The sequence below is a fragment of the Natator depressus genome, chromosome 2 (assembly GCF_965152275.1).
Source record: "Natator depressus isolate rNatDep1 chromosome 2, rNatDep2.hap1, whole genome shotgun sequence".
In the NCBI taxonomy this organism is placed as follows: domain Eukaryota; kingdom Metazoa; phylum Chordata; order Testudines; family Cheloniidae; genus Natator; species Natator depressus.
The window spans coordinates 24,176,051-24,193,212 of record NC_134235.1 but is presented as its reverse complement, the minus strand read 5'-3'; the positions used below and the strand labels follow the sequence as shown (position 1 = coordinate 24,193,212).

Below are 17,162 nucleotides of genomic sequence, written 5' to 3'. Positions count from 1 at the left end.
TGATGCAAAGACTAGATGATCACAATTATCCCTCTGGCGTATAATACAAAATTGGGAATCACTAAACAGGCTGAATTCTCCCTGCTGTGGATGAGGGAAGGGTGTAAGGAGCCTTCACATCCACCCCTAACTTGTTTAGCCCATGTGAGGGCTAGGCACAATGGGAGTCTGAGCTATGGACCTGTCCTACTCCTGTGGGAGTGTGTGGTGCCCTGAAGAAGGCAGGAAGGAGGCAGCCCAAGGCATGGGCTTCATGGAGGGATATAGTAGCTGGCATGAATTCACCAGGTGCCAGAGACTGGAGAGGAATTCTGTCCTCCTGACCCATTCCCACTCTCTAGCCATCCTGGCCAATTTTGTGGGGTGGTGGAGCAGGAGGTTTGCACTCCTGTGTCTTTCCTCTGGGCAGATTTTCCATCACCAAAGGCTCTCCTAAACTTTGGGTTCTGCTAGTAGAAACAATTTAGGTCCTGATACTGATGTCCCTGTGCTGGGACTCTTCTGAGTGAGGAGTCACTCTCACCAATACCCACCAAGAACATGACTGAGATTAGAAAACAAACAACCCAACTGCCATTTGCTGCATAAGCTAATTGTACAAATGTTGCATGAAGATTCTGGTGTGGGGGAAGAATACGATACATTTAACTAAGCTTTTCCCAGTCTGATACATTTCCTTTTATCTTTGTAGTTAAAGATCTAGAAAGAAAGAAGGAAACATCAAGTAAATCCAAGGTCAAGGGTACAGAAGGTCAAGGGTACGGGAGTAAACCATCTCCATCTACAGAAGGTCAGAACGTCAAAAAATATGATTTTGTGATGTCACATTAATAACCAGTTAAATATATAACTCTGCCATTACATTGACCATTTTCCTCATTACAGATAAATGACTTTTTTTTCACTTGTTTTCCAAGATAATTATCTGCATTTAATTGCATTGATGGCAATTATAGCAATTAAATATAAGTAAAAGGCAATTTTATTCACCCTGGATATTTGATTAGCTACAATAGAAAATTTTCTTTACTTTGCTGTACTATTTTTCATCTTTAAACAGAGTTTTTTAAAACTAAACAGCATGAATAATAATTGAAAGTATTCTTTTGAACCTGCATAAAACAGATAGTCTTGCCTGATTTCTGCACTTCCATTCATTATTCAATATACAACATAGTATATATATAATAATGACAGAATTAAATATGACTTTCATGCTTGGAACTGATGTGAAATTGTCACATTTTATTACTTTGCCCTCTAGAATCAATCTTCCATAACTACCTGATTTTAATGTACAAATGTCTGTCTTATGCATGAATTACATGTCATTATGTGTCATTACACAAGTTTTATTTTAGATGTTTTGATTTTGAGTGTGAGAGAGAGATTCTTTACAGATTAACAAAAATAAATTTAGCAGACTTGGACGGTAATGCGACTGGGCTAGTCATCAGAAACATTTCCAGTATATATAACACATACAATAAAATCCATTCTGCATTTAATACATAACATAGCTTCCTGTTGGTTCTGAATTCTTAAAAGAAATCCTCCTTTCAGAAATAACACTGAAGGCAATTATTTCCATTTGCAGTTATCTATGATATGCAGAACAAGCAAGGGCAAGAAGAGCTTGAGATAATCTTTCTGCAATAAATAGACAGTTTCAAGATTCTCACCTCTCCAGTGCCATTTTATTCTGTATCGTGGTAGTGCAAGCACTATGCTATTGGTCCAAAGATCAGTGAAGTCAATGGGAATCTTTCCACTGATTTCAGTGGGCTTCGGATTATACCCTATATGTCTGCTAAATAATTACAAGACAAAAAGAAAAGGAGTACTTGTGACACCTTAGCGACTAACCAATTTATTTGAGCATAAGCTTTCGTGAGCTACAGCTCACTTCATCGGACGCATAAAGTGGAAAATGCAGTGAGGATGTTTTATACACACAAACCATGAAAAAATGGGTGAAGTGAGCCGTAGCTCATGAAAGCTTATGCTCAAATAAATTGGTTAGTCTCTAAGGTGCCACAAGTACTCCTTTTCTTTTTGTGAATACAGACGAACACGGCTGCTACTCTGAAACCTGTCATTATGCAAGGAATTACAAGACAGTATCTAAATTAATACAGTTTGGTTTTGTACAACATTGTTCATACCAATTTGCCACTAAGTCTTTACATTCCATACAGAATGTAAAGAAGTTTACTGGAAAGAAGTTTCTGGAAAGAAGTTCACTAGCATGTATGGTACTGTAAACTGTGAGCTGCATCTGCTGATGTAATATGGATGGAGGTGATCTGACCTAGTATTTGGGAGAATGTCAAATATTTGGGAGCTGGGGGAAATGAGATGGTTAGGGAAGGAAGATGTGATTGTTTAGAGGCTTAAGAAGTGAAAAAGGCCAGGGAGAAAAAGCTGGGCCTGTAATAACATTTGAAGAAAGTGTTGAATTGGCTGAGAGAGAGAAGGTCCCTGAGCCAGATTTCAGGAGAGGATCTACTACACCCTTCAGGAAGACCAGAAGTAGAGGCAGAACTAAGTCTATCTGCAAAGTTTGGAGAAAGGAGGATGAAGCTGGCACAAGAAAGTTGTGGTCTGTTGCCTCCCCATGTCATGATTCAGTCCTTTAAAAAAAATTATTAAATCTTTTAACTTCAGAACTTGCTTTAGTTCTCTGAAGGTCTTCACATTCCATGTAAATACTGATGATTAGTTCTGAATACCAGAATGGAAGTGTGCCATATGCTCAGAAGAAATGCAAAAGTTTTCTATGAAAAACTGTTGGTCTTGTCTGAGGGTTTTCTGTGAAGCTGGGGTGTGTGCTGGGGTAAAGTAAAACTTGGAAATAGCTTACTTTTTTGCCCTATTTGTAGCTATTTTTGTGGATCCTGACTTTAATTCAGTACAGCTCTGTTCCCAATCCAACCCCATTTAAGTCAACATAAAGATATCATTAGGCTGGATTCTTCACTGGCTTAAACCTTGCGCAGACTTTCACTTCGTACAGGTGCAGATTTTATTTAATGTAATGGCAATTCAGGCCAATTGATTTTAATGGGAGTTGGACGACAGCATTAGCAAAAACCTTTTATGTAGAATACGACTGCATCTGTGGTAAAATACATAGGACAGAAGTGAACCTAGAATGGTACATTGGTGCAGGAAGAATAATGTTATCCAAATTGTACGAGTTGATAGCTAAACACTTTAGTTTATACTTCTGGATTTGAGAGAGCTCAAAAGAAATGAAGGAGGAGTTGGGGAAAGACAGATTAAAACATTCTTAAGAACAAAATAACATGGTAAAGTATAAAAAATGATGCTTAGACATTTGATATTAAACACTTTTTGAACATGACTAAATGAACTGAGACCAGCAATAAATTGCTTCATGACAAAATTAAAAATCTGGATATTAATATAAGCATAATTAAACCCCTCAAATGTAGCAGTCGAAATAGACTCAAAGAATTTGTGTGTGTTATATAATATAAAGTGCATGCACGCGAACACACATGTTGATCAAGATCACTTTTGAAGCTATAATAATGGTATGAGAAAGGTATTCAATAGTAGAATATATGCTTTAAAAGAGAGCATTGGGCAGACACTAGACTGACTTATAGGAGCTTCACTAGTATTGCAATTCAAGATGATTCTGACATTTTAAGACTAGAAATAATGTCCCTGATGCACTTGGGATGCATCACAAAGTAGCAATTCCAGGGAGCTGCTACAGTGTCTTTTCATCCTCTGCCATGTGGTCAGTGGAAGTTAGAGTACGCACTCTGCTGTTCTAACTTCCATCTCTAGAATACGTAGGCAGACCTTGTGTCAGTGGAGTAGATCAGGTGTAGTGGAGCTCCATGATACACTGCTCCTCTCATGTCCCCTTCTCCCCCTTATACCACAGATGGCATGGGCAGCTGGCACAGGAAGGAGCTAAACTGCCTCTGACAGTTTTACACTGTCAGAGCATCCCAGAGCCTGAGCTCCAGCCCATGCCTGAATGCCTACATTGCAATGTTATAACCCCACTGACCAAGCCCCGCAAACCCAAGTCAGCTGACACGGGCCAGCCCTCGAGTTGTTTTAATGCAGTGTAGACATACCCAGAGATTCCTCTTACAGGCTGAAGAATCCTCCAGGGCAACCCTCTGGCTGGTTTTGAACTTGGTGGAGCGGAGAATCCAACCCAACATCCTGAGGTAAAGCTGTTAATGAACAACAATAATTTTTTTAATAAAGTATGGTAGAACTGAATATTGACATTGTGTGAGAGAGCAGAATATGTGGCAGCTACCTTATGCTGTTAGAACCTCTTAGAAAATGTTCTTAGCTTACCTGTGGAGTTTGTAAAAAGGACAAAAGCAAGTCGATCACTGAATTTTATGGCTGAAAATACTTAACTGAGTATTTTCAGCCATAAAAGTACTCTGAGGTAATAAAAGCCATAAAAGTACTCTGAGGTTTCAGAGTAGCAGCCATGTTAGTCTGATAGGATTGCTCTAGGAGTGCACAGTTAAATATAGGAAAACTCACACTGACTTCAGTAGGTCCAGTGCCTCATCCATGATCCTGCATTCCCAATTTATTGAGACATCTTTTGACTTCAAGGGATGGTGTCCCTCAGGAAGGAGTGCAGGTCTGAGCTCTTTAATGCAGGCACCCAGAAAAAACTTTCTACTCTAATTGTTCCAGAAAGAAGAACAAGAGACCCTGACTGCTTCACACACACATTAATGTGTCAGGAATGCTTTCTCACTCTCCAAATAAAGTTAACAGAATCTCAACCTCTTTCAGCCCACTCATCTTCCAGCAATTGTACCTGGTCAGTTCTCCAGCCAGTTTGTGCACAAAGCTCCTTTCTGTGCAAGAAAAGGGGTTAATACATTCTATGCTTCTTCAGATGTTTTAGTTTTTTCCGACAACTCTCCACAAATGTTTTTCTGTTTCAGTTCATACAGCGGTTCATAGATTCTCAGATACATCCATGCCCTATTCTCTTCAAAAAGCTTTTCTGAGTGCTTCAGATATTTCTTACAACCTGTTAGAAAGAAACTAAGGACTTGTCTACACTTACTGGGGGATTGACGCATGGTGATCGGTGCATCAGCAGTTGATTTAGTGGGTCTAGTGAAGACCCACTAAATCGACCCTAGATTGTTCTCCCGTTGACTCCTGTACTCCACCTGAATGAGAAGCACAAGGGGAGTCACATATCTGAAGTTGTATAGTTTAGATCGATCTCCCCCGGTAGTGTGGACAAGGCCTAAGACATGCAGGCCAGATTCTCCTCTCACTTACACCAGTTTATCCCCACTGCCTTCAGTTTATCCCCCCTGGAAAATGCCCCAACTCAGTAAAGCATTTAAGCATGTTCTTAAATTAATTCCTGTTCAGGAGTGCATGTAAACACTTGCTTAACTTCAGTGGAACTTAAGCATCTGCTTAAAGTCCAGCACATGCTTTATGAGGTCCTGAATAGTGATGCTGCTCTGAATCAAGGATTTACAGTAGTGTAAGCTATAGCTGTGCAAGTAACTGACTTTTTCAGTTTGGCCATTCCAAAAAATCAAAACCTTAATCTCAGGTCAAACAAAACATTTTGTTTTAGTTTTTTGTGCTTTTTAAAAAGCATAATAGAAGTAACTTTCTAAACAAAGTAGTTTTGAATCAAAAAATAAAAACATGGAAGGGGGTTTTCAGAATTTTTTTAGTTTACCAAAAGAATTTTGCAAAATAGTTGCGAAGTGTTTTGATTGACTCAAATCTTCATTTTTGTGTGTGGGGGAAAAAATGGTTTTTGGTGAAAAATTTCTCTCAGCACTAGTGTAAGCATGAGGAAAACTCATCCCATATTTTATTCAGGAGTTGCTTATAAAATGATGAAAAGTCAACTACAAAAACATCAGCTTCATAAAATGATTTTAAAATATTTGCATATACTGCAAAGCTCTTTCTTTACCATAGACACTCAGCCACTATGTATTTCTTTCAGTTTTAGTCACACATTTTTACTGTGCACTAATCCATTTGCCTTCTTTATGCATTGTTCTATGCTGCTACTCAGAAACTTGTTTTTCTTTATTCATAGAATCATAGAAGATTAGGGTTGGAAGAGACCTCAGGAGTCATCTAGTCCAAACCCCTGCTCAAAGCAGGACCAACCCCAACTAAATCATCCTACCCACGGCTTTTTCAAGCCAGGCCTTAAAAACCTCTAAGGATGGAGATTCCACTACCTCTCTAGCTAACCGATTCCAGTGCTTCACCACCCTCCTAGTGAAATAGTTTTCCCTAATATCCAACCTCAGTCTCCCCAACTGCAACTTGAGACCATTGCTCCTTGTTCTGTCATCTGCCACCACTGAGAACAGCCGAACTCCATCCCCTTTGGAGCCCCCCCGCTTCAGGTAGTTGAAGGCTGCTATCAAATCCCCCAAGAGGTCAAATTCTCCAGTCCTTAACTGAACAATTAATAAATTCCCACTGGCTTCAATGGGAGTCTTACTCAGTAATGGAATACAGAGTTTGGCCCTTTGTAGGTAGATAGGTAGGATATGAATTAGCAAATTCTCATCCTGAGTGATAAACAGGCTGGTGGATTCTTAAGGCACGAGTTGCCTTGGCTTTGCAGATTGGGTTTACCAGGTTTTCATACACAGGCTAGAAATCCCTCCAGCCTGGGACCATCACTTCCCCCCTGTTCAGTCTTTGTTCCTCAGGTGTTTCCAGGTGTTCAGTCTTTGTTCCTCAGGTGTTGTTGTAGGGAGAGTGAGGTCCCATCATGATGTCATTGTCCCCCTTTTATATCTTCTTCCCACTTGCTGGAGAGCTCTTTTGCTGTGACCTGGGTCAAACAGTTCCCATTGTATAGTGCTATCTCTGAGAGGTTTCTATTGTACACAGTTCCTGAGGTAATCCTTGTGCTTGTGTGTATTTCCTCAATAAGCCATTAACATTGTTTGTCCTTTTTACTGTTGTACCTGAAAGGCTGCTTGTGGGTGTTTTCAACCTCACAACATATTTCAGTAACACATGCATAGCCAAACTTCGTAATTTCACATATGATGATCGCACATACAATCCAACAAGATATCAATGTCTCGCAGGTCAAGACTTTTAGAATGATACCTCACAAGGCAGACTTTGTACAAAACATATCCTAATTACATGACAGTGGTGAACACTGGGGTGCCAGGGTGTCATACCCAGGGCTGACTCCAGGCACCAAAGTTCCAAGCAGGTGCTTGGGGCAGCAGTCAGAAAGGGGCGGCAGAGTTTCCGCGGTGGCGGCAATTTGACGGCAGCTTCTCCGTTCCGACGGCTGTGGTAGCAATTCGACAGCAGCTTCTCACTCTCCTGCCATCTGCAGCCACAATTCGGCGGCGACAGTTTTTTTCACTGCTTGGGGTGGCAGAAATGGTAGAGCCAGCCCTGGTCATACCCTAGTTCTTGTGTTATGAGAAGGTGTACCATGGATTTATATAGAAGCAATATGATATTTTCTGTCTTATCTATCCCTTTCCTAGTGAGTCCCAACATTCTATTCATTTTTTTGACTACTGCTGCACACTGAGTGGATGTTTTTAGAGAACTGTCCACAATGACACCAAGATCTAACAGCTAATTTAAACCCCATCATTTTATGTGTATAATTGGGATCATATATTCCAATGTGCATTACTTTGCATTTATCAACATTGAATTTCATCTGCCATTTTGTTGCCCAGTCATCCAGTTTTTTGAGATCCTTTTGTAGCTCTTCACAATCTACTTGGGACTTAACTATCTTGAGTAGTTTTGTGTCATCTGCAATTTTTGCCACCTCACTGTTTACCCCTTTTTCCAGATCGTTTATGAATATGTTGAATAGAACTGGTCCCAGTACAGACTCCTGGAGGACACCACTGTTTACTCTCTCCATTCTGAAAACTGACCATTTATTCCTACCCTTTGTTTCCTATATTTTAACCAGTTACCAATCCATGAGAGGACCTTTCCTCTTCTCCCATGTATGAAGTGGTATAATAATTAATAGTAATCTTTAGCAGTTAAAGTTGTAAACTGTATATTAATTGTTCCTAGACTATATATCATCCAACAGTATTGTAAATCTTTCTGTAATATTTGGAAACAAAACTTCCCTTAGAATAAAAGGCACATCTGTCTGTCTCTCCACACAACTGTGCTTTTATTGTTTTGATGAATATTTTCTTTCATAATAAAATTTTTCCAGTGTGATCTCTTTGCACAATGCTGCTGTGTGAATTTCAGGATAAGTTCTTTCAAGGGATGATATAAACTGTAATTACTTGCTATACATCTCAGGTACATCCCTTTGTTTCTACACTACAGTAAGCTTTGCAGATGAGGTAACAACTCTGTAACTCATATTATGTACTAGTACAGCCTCTAGTACACAAATACCATAAAACACAGTTGCCAGAGGAAAGGAGATTCCAGTCAACAATGCACGGTAAATTTTTTTCTCTCTCTCTCCATATATACCTATATAATTTATAATGTGAATTCTGAATTATATTCTCATTAACACTAGAATGGGTCTATACTGCAACCTGACCTCATATGTCAAAGAGCAACTTGTGAACATCATTATAGACTGGAATGGGAAGTTAAAAGAACTTTTATGTATTAATGGTGTTTCCAGTCCTCTTGGCTTTAATCCATACTTCAATCTGGCACTATAGAAATGTCTCTAAATAAATGTGTAGGATGCTGTCCGTATGCACTGCTGCAGAGAGGAAGACCAGTCCAGTGGTTAGAGCACTAGTCTGTGATTTGGGAGTGCAGGATTTAAGTCCCTTCATTGCCATAGCCTTCCTACGTGACCTTGGGCAAGTCACTTAGTTTGTTTCAATTCCCCATTTGTAAAATGGGGATAATAGCTTTTGCCTACCTCACAGAGGCATTGTGAGGATAAATACATTAAAGATTGTGAGCTGCTCAGATACTACAGTAATGGAGGCCACATAATCACCTTAGATAGATTTCCATATTTAGTTGCACATTGAAGGATTGTCATGGTGGATTTGCAGGAATTAAAACTATGGTGATGGGTGCTTTATAGCTATGGATAAACCTGGTATGGCATGAATGCTGGTCCCACAGCTGGCCAATGTATCCAGGAGAGATGTTCGTTTGCTGTCAAAGGTCAAAAAGCACCTTTTTAAAAGCCAGCCTCCATCAAACAGAGTTCTGGCAGTGGTCAGAGGGATGAGAGAGCACATCTTTTGGTCGTTGTTTACTTAGTAACATGTCTGTATATCTTCGTGGGATTTGCGTAATTCTGCCATGCTGCTGGGGCTGTCTAGTGCACAAGAGTTGTGACAGCTGTGCACAGCTGCAAGAGGGGTCAGGAGCCCATTGAAGTCTAGAACTATTGAACACAACTTTACCTGGGAGGTGTGTTGCTAAGGATTGGGTGACCCTGTCTTTCTCTCATGGAGGTGGATGGATCTCCTGCCACTTAATTGCAAATATATGGGACTAGGGGAGAGGGGCCTCTGCATTATCATCTAATTCCTGAGGGAATCTTTTTAATCCTTTCTCAATCCTGCCCCCCCAATTTTCATTTTGTTTCAGTGTTATGGGGATATTTTTGGAGCTGGCACCTCCATTAATATCCTTCACCAACTGTCAGTCAGCAAGGGGATGACCCCACCTTCACATTAGGATGTCTGGCATGAATTGTTCCATTCCATTCCTTCATGTCACTTCTTCTCCTGAGCTCAGTTGTTTTAGCTGAAGGTGAGATTCCACTACTGGAAGGGAACACTTTTGAGTTGCTGCTGGAAACGTAATTTGCTAGTTTGAAGAGTTTAATTAACTGGACTCTGAATTATATTCTCATTAATATTACTGTGATGGCTCCATACTACAAATGGATGGGCTCAATGGGCACAATCCTGCAAATGTTTACTTACAGGAATAACTTTGCTCACACAAGTAGACCTACTGAAAATAATAGAGCATATAAAGTGTCTTATATGCATAACAGTTTGGAGAATGAGGCCCTAGAGCAGCATATATCAGGAAATTTGCAAGGTTGCTGTAGATCAGCAGCTTTAGAGGCAAATTTAACCTCAGTAGTGCCCTTGCTTCAGTTCAGTTTATTTAGCTAGTACTAGTAGAATGTGGAAAAATCACCTTTTGTTGAACACTCACGTTTGGAACTTTTGTTTTAAATTAGATGTGTGATAAATACTAGAGATGGAAGATAGGGATGGTAGTTCGGTCTGGAAGGGTAATCAACTCTTTCCTGTAAAATATCTCTCTTATCTCATCTTTTCTGCTCCCCTAAGAACTTTCCAGCTCAATATCCCAATTTAGCTCAGTACCTAGAGGGCTTACAGGTGCTGTCAAACTGTGGCAGATGTTTCTGCCTTAAGAGTTTCATAATATTTAGTGTTTCATTGTTCTCCAAAGAAGTAGTAATAAAGTGTGAGTTGCAAGCAGTAATGGTATAGCTGTCTGTTTGTATCTACAGATAATTATAAATCTCTTTATAACTGTCAACATATTTCAGTGAGGGCAACTCTATTTGGTTGGTTTTGTAAAAGGAAAAAACCTCAGATGTTCAGATTTTGTCTCAATCAAATACACACTATGTCAGCCTAAGAATGATGTAATCCTTCTGTCAGGTGGTATCAGCACCACCCAAGGCTGCGTTCTATATCTAAGGGTTTCTCCTAACATTACAAACCAAAATCAGCTTTAGCTCTCACCCAGGAATCTGGGAAAACTAAACACCATCTTGCTCTCTGAGTGCCACTGTTTATTTAGGTGCCTGTGGGTTATAAAAGTACCTAGCTTTAGATACCCAAACTTGCAAATTTTGGCTTTAGTGACTCATAGAAACCACACAGGGAGCCAGCCACTGGCTGAACTAAGAATAAAGCCCAGAAATCTAGGTGCCCAATGCATTATGTGATGGGAATCTCCTTTCTTCTGGCAACTGTGTTCATCTGCTGGTATTCATGAAGTTTTACTGTCCAGTCTGTCCCTGCATTATGCTGGAAAGTAATCATTTCTGCTAAGGGCAGGTAGCAGACCACCATGTAAATTATGGTTTTACAGACTCTACATTTTTATATTTCTAAGGGCCACTACAAAACCCAACTAAAGATGAGCCAAATCATGTACCAAGTCAACATAGAGATTCCTGTGGTCTCCATAGTGTTGGCTGACTTAATTCAAATCATAACATTGGTAAATTTGAACTCCTTTTTTTAAGCACAACACTAAAAACATTCTGTTTTAGGATCTGCCAGTGTCTCTGCTGTATTATAGAAACTCCCCTTATGGAAAAGTCCTATACAATATAATAATGGCGAAATAGGATTCTATAGAAATTACTTTCTAAATCTATAGCATTTAATAGAGAATAGTGTCCTTTGTATAAAGTTTAGTTAACCATCCCACGGATTTCTCTATGAGGGTTATGATTCTCTTTTTAATTCTATAGGTGGGTTCAAAAATCATTTTGTATTAAATTCTATAGGACTTTTCCATAAGGGTCTATCCTTAAAAATCCAATTAAAATGGGCTTGGATATGAGAATTATCACTTGGGTTTTAAAGAGTATGAAAGACCATAAGTAAAGGATAGTTATAAGTGACATCAAATTGAGGAAAGTGTCCAGTAAAGTACTTCAGGAGTTATGGTTAGGTCTGGTCTGATTTAACTTCTTCATTAATCATAGGGGGTATAATATGATGTCACACAGCTGGGCTGCCCACATGTCGTCTGCATCTGTTCAACTCACGCATGTTACAAAATGGGGACGTACTAGAAACCAGAGTGAGGCTAGCGAAATAATAAGGGACTTAGTGAGATTAGAAACATGGGTAGACAATAAAATTAGACAAAACTCTGGAAAAAAAGGCAACGTAGCAATGGGAAAAGCAATCTGAAACATGGCTCTTCAGTAGATTATTCGTGGCTATTATAGAGGATGAGAGAAACTTGAAAAACAGTGAACTCCTAGAAAGAAAGGAGCACAATTAGATTTTAATCTCTCCAAGGGCAGGGAGTGTCTTTTTGTTCTGCATTTTATGGCATTTAGCATGATGGGGTCGTGGTCCATCACTAGGGCTCCTAGGTGCTACCATACAGATAATTATCTAGGGATAGTGCAGGGGTGTATAATCTTGGTATTGGTATTGTTTACTAGTCTTCTAACTACTGAATAGAGAGTGGCAAGGCAAAAGCAAGTTCCGTACAGGGGGATACATTATATATAAGGCTACAATTTAGTTGCAGAAGTCAAGGAATCTGTGACTTCCAGTGACCTCCATGACTTCAGCCTGTGGTGGTAGAAAGCTGCAGGGTCCGCTGACGGGGTACCCTTGCTGCCTTTGGCAGCCCCTGCAGCTCCCAGCCGCCGTGGGTGGCGGGCAACTCCCAGAGCTCCTGGCCACCGCAGGCAGCGGGAGAACCCCCAGAGCTGTTGGTGGTGAGGGAACCCCTGAGCTCCTGGCTCCCATGGGTGGCCGGGGAACTCCTGAGATTCTGGCCACCATAGGTAGTGGCAGGGAACTCCCAAGCTCCTGGCTGCTGGGAGCAGTGGGGGGAACCCCTGAGCTCCCGGCTGCTGTGGGCCTCTGAAGCTGCGGGTGGCGTGAGTACCCCACAGCTCCCGGCTGCCATGGGCTGCGGGGGCACCCCACAGGCAGCAGGGGGACCCCTTGAGCTGCAGGCAGCAGGAGTACCCCACAGCCCCCAGCTGCTGCAGGGGGCTCCTAGCCCCTGCACAGCTGCCCCCTTCAGGCCGTGTGGGGACCTGCAGATCCCCATTTTGTCCCAGATATTTTTAGTAAAAGTTATGGACAGGTCACGGCTTCCGTGAATTTTTCTTTTTTGACCGTGACCTGCCTGTGACTTTTACTAAAAATATCCATTTTAAAATCTCAGCCTTAATTATATATTAATACTTGGTGTAGGAGTAACAGGTATAAAAGAATTGATGGCAATCCTATCATGAGACACTTTGCACTGGACAGAGACCTATCAAATAAAAAGTTCAGAACAAATTTCTTGTGAGCGATGTGACAGCTGAAGCAGATAATTTGGGTATAAACACTGAATACAACAAAGTACTTTTTTTTTTTTTTAACTTGCTCAGGGCCTTACCCTGCATTTGTTGCATACTCCAAACTCCCATTGACTTCAGTGAGAGTATAGGGTGCACAAGGAATCCAGGATCAGGTTCTTTCAAGGCTCTTTTTTTTCTTGTTGTGTTGTCTGTCTTTTGGAATTCTTTTTTCAGAAATATTTTTGGCCTTTGAGACAAATATTATTCTGTTTTTGTGTTTGTTATTCAGGTGACACATTCAGGTGACCCGGTCTTCATTGGTTGTCTAAGGGCTTGCCTACATGTGCGGCATTGTGCACCTGAGGAGTGTGACTTGTAGCACGCTCTAAAGTTTTGCACTCTAGCTGTCCTGTGTAGACCATGCTGACACACTCTAAAAGGTTGTGAGTGTGCATTAACATTCTACTTACAGGACTACAGCAACGCACAAGGTACCTTTTGGAGCACCTCGGAAGGGTCTTCACAGTACAACTAGAGCGCTAAACTTTAGACTGTTCTACAGTTTACAGCCCTCTGGTGCGCATCATGTGGACAAGCCCTAAGATGTTGGGTTTTGACTAGGGCTGTCAAGCGATTAAAAAAATTAATCACAATTAATAGCGCAATTAAAAAATTAATCACACTGTTAAACAATCATAGCATGCAGGCCTGTCAATCACAGTTAACTCATGTGATTAACTCAAAAAATTAATCATGATTTAAAAAAACACAGTTTTAATTGCACTGTTAAACAAGAGCATACCAATTGAAATTTTTAAACTATTTTTGGATGTTTTTCGACATTTTCAAATATATTGATTTAAATTACAACACAGAATACAAAGTGTACAGTGCTTATTGTATATTATTATTTTTATTACAAATACTTGCACTGTAAAAATTATAAACAAAAGAAATAGTATTTTTCAATTCACCTCGTACATGTACCATAATGCAATCTCTTTATCGTGAAAGTGCAATTTACAAAGTAGATTTTTTTGTTACCTAATTGCACTCAAAAACAAAACAATGTAGGCACTAAAGTTTTACAAGTTCATTCAGTCGTACTTCTTGTTCAGCCAATCGCTAAGACAAACAAGTTTGTTTACATTTACAGGAGATAATGCTGCCGGCTACTTATTTACAATGTCACCTGAAAGTGAGAACAGGCATTCTCATGGCACTTTTGTAGCCAGTGCCAAAAGGTATTTATGTGCCAGCTATGCTAAACATTCATATGCCCCTTCATGCTTCAGCTACCATTCCAGAGGACATGCTTCCATGCTGATGATGCTTGTTAAAAAAAACAATGCATTAATTAAATTTTGACTGAACTCCTTGGGGGAGAATAGTATGTCTCCTGCTCTGTTTTAGCTACATTTTGCCATGTATTTCATATTATAGCAGTCTTGGATTATGACCCAGCACATATTGTTTGTTTTAAGAACACTTTCACTCATATTTGACAAAATGCAAAGAAGGTATCAATGTGAGATTTCTAAAGATAGCTACAGCACTCAACCCAAGGTTTAAGAATCTGAAGTGCCTTCCAAAATCTGAGAGGGCCGAGGTGTGGAGCATGCTTTCAGAAGTTTTAAAAGAGCAACACTCAGATGCGGAAACTACAGAACCCAAACCACCAAAAAAGAAAATCAACCTTCTGCTGGTGGCATCTGACTCAGATGATGAAAGTGAACATGCATCGGTCTGCACTGCTTTGGATTGTTATTGAGCAGAACCCATCATCAGCATGGACGCATGTCCCCTGGAATGGTGGTGAAGATGAAGGGACATATGAATCTTTAGTGCATCTGGCACGTGAATATCTTGCAATGCTGGCTACAACAGTGCCATGCGAACATCTGTTCTCACTTTCAGGTGACATTGTAAACAAGAAGCGGGCAGCATTATCTCCTGCAAATGTAAACAAACTTGTTTGTCTGAGTGACTGGCTGAACAAGAAATAGGACTGACTGGACTTGCAGGCTCTAAAGTTTTACCTTTTTTTATTTATGAATACAGTTATTTTTTGTACATAATTCTACATTTATAAGTTAAACTTTCATGATAAAGAGATTACATTACAATACTTGTATGAGGTAAATTGAAAAATACTATTTCTTTTGTTTATCATTTTTGCCATGCAAATATTTGTAATAAAATAATATACACTTTGATTTCAATTACAACACAGAATACAATATATTTGAAAATGTAGAAAAAACATCTAAAATATTTAATACATTTCAATTGGTATTCTGTTGTTTAACAGTGCGATTAAAACTGCAATTAATCGCGATTAATTTTTTTGAGTTAATCGTGTGAGTTAACTGCGATTAGTCGACAGCCCTAGTTTTGACTTATATATGGCTTGGAACCTGCCGAATTGAGAGTCTGTATTTCTCCCCTTCTGAGATAACCATGGTTAGGCTCAGCCAGGAACCCCTGATCATGGCTAGGTAAGCGACAAATTTTGACTGTTCCTCTTTCATAATCCCTTCCTCCCCATTTCTTCCTCCACTTAAAAAAAAAAAAATTAAGTCCATGTAACTAAAAAATCTGTGCTAAGACTTCAGTAGATTCCTTTGACTTGTGCATTGTATCCTTATCCCTATCCCCATCCCGTCTGCTTAGTTTGCATGTTTTTGGATTTCAACCCCTTCAGGACAAGGATTATCTCTTTTCTGTGTTTGCACAGTACTTATTACCATGAGGATCCAGTCCCAGTTGGGGCGTTTGGGAACTACTGTAATATAAATATTTAATATAACAAGAAAAGAGAGGTAGCATATGGCAGGTGCTGTGTGACATGGATTCATAGAATCATAGAAATGTAGGATTGGAAGGGACATTGAGAAGTCATCAAGTCCAGCCCCCTGTGCTGGGGCAGGACCAAGGAAAACTAGAACATCCCTGACAGCTGTTTGTCCAACCTGTTCTTACAGACCTCGGAAAAGATGGAGATTCCACAATCGCTGTCTTTGATAATCTGGCTTGGGCGTGATTTTCTTAGGGCTAGTCTACACTGTCAGTGCTAAAGCGCTGCTGCGGCAGTGCTTTCATGTGGCTTGTGTGGTCGCGGTGGCTCTAAAAAACCCACCTCCATGAAGGGCACAGCTACCAGCACTGGGGACACAGCTGGTGCACTGTCTACACTGGCGCTTTACAGCACTGGAACTTGCTGCTCTCCGGGGGGTGTTTTTTCACACCCCGGAGTGAGAAAGCGCCGCGCTGTAACTTGCCAGTGTAGACAAGCCCTTAAACTTGGAGCATGTTATAAGACTGTAACACAATAGAATCTTATAACTGTACATACAATGTTGCCACACACATTTCATCAGAATAATAATGTTCATCAGACTGAGGTTTTTCAAACAATACCTCACAGGGCACACCTTGTACAAAATTTATCACAGTCTTATAAAAAGGGTGAAAATCATGGTACACACGGTCATACCTGTCTAGTGTCATTCTTTGGGAATTCAGTGGAAATATAGGTGTAAAGACTGCCAGGTCAGTCTCATGGCATCTTTCAGTCAGGGTCTCAAAGTACTTTGCAAACACCAATGTGAGCCACCTAGTGCCTTATTTTCAGGAGTGTTGCTGATCCAATGCTCCCATTGACTTCAGCATCTCTACAGATCCGACGCACATAGTGAAATCCTGGCCATATTGAAGTCAATAGCAAAACTCTCTTTGACTTCAGTGAAGCCAGCCAGCATGCCACTCAAGGTTTTGTAAGTTGGACACGCAAACCTCATAGCACCCAAAATTAATAATTCTGAAAATATGGCTGCATATATTATATATGCTCATAAATTTTGTTTAAACACGTAAACATTTTCTAGCAAATAATATACAGTAAATCATGTAATGTGATCAAGGGACTAATGATGTGCTTTACTGGTATTTAAAAAACGTTTCCTTCTCATGAACCATATGCTGACATGATTCTTTCAACACAATCCTCCATTGAGTTCCATTGAAAAATTTATGGCACAATATGGCCCATGTCTCTTCCTGTGGCTTAATGACATATCAACCTTGTGAGAAT

General features: G+C 40.1%; 1 protein-coding gene across 1 annotated transcript in view; it reads left to right on the top strand.

The window, feature by feature from the left end:
• COL14A1 (collagen type XIV alpha 1 chain) overlaps positions 1–17,162 on the top strand; it is a 176,873-nt gene that overhangs the window by 21,225 nt on the left and 138,486 nt on the right. The window contains exon 5 of the mRNA XM_074943899.1: positions 692–790. Coding sequence (XP_074800000.1) covers positions 692–790 — 99 coding nt within the window. The remainder of the gene's footprint in view (positions 1–691; positions 791–17,162) is intronic.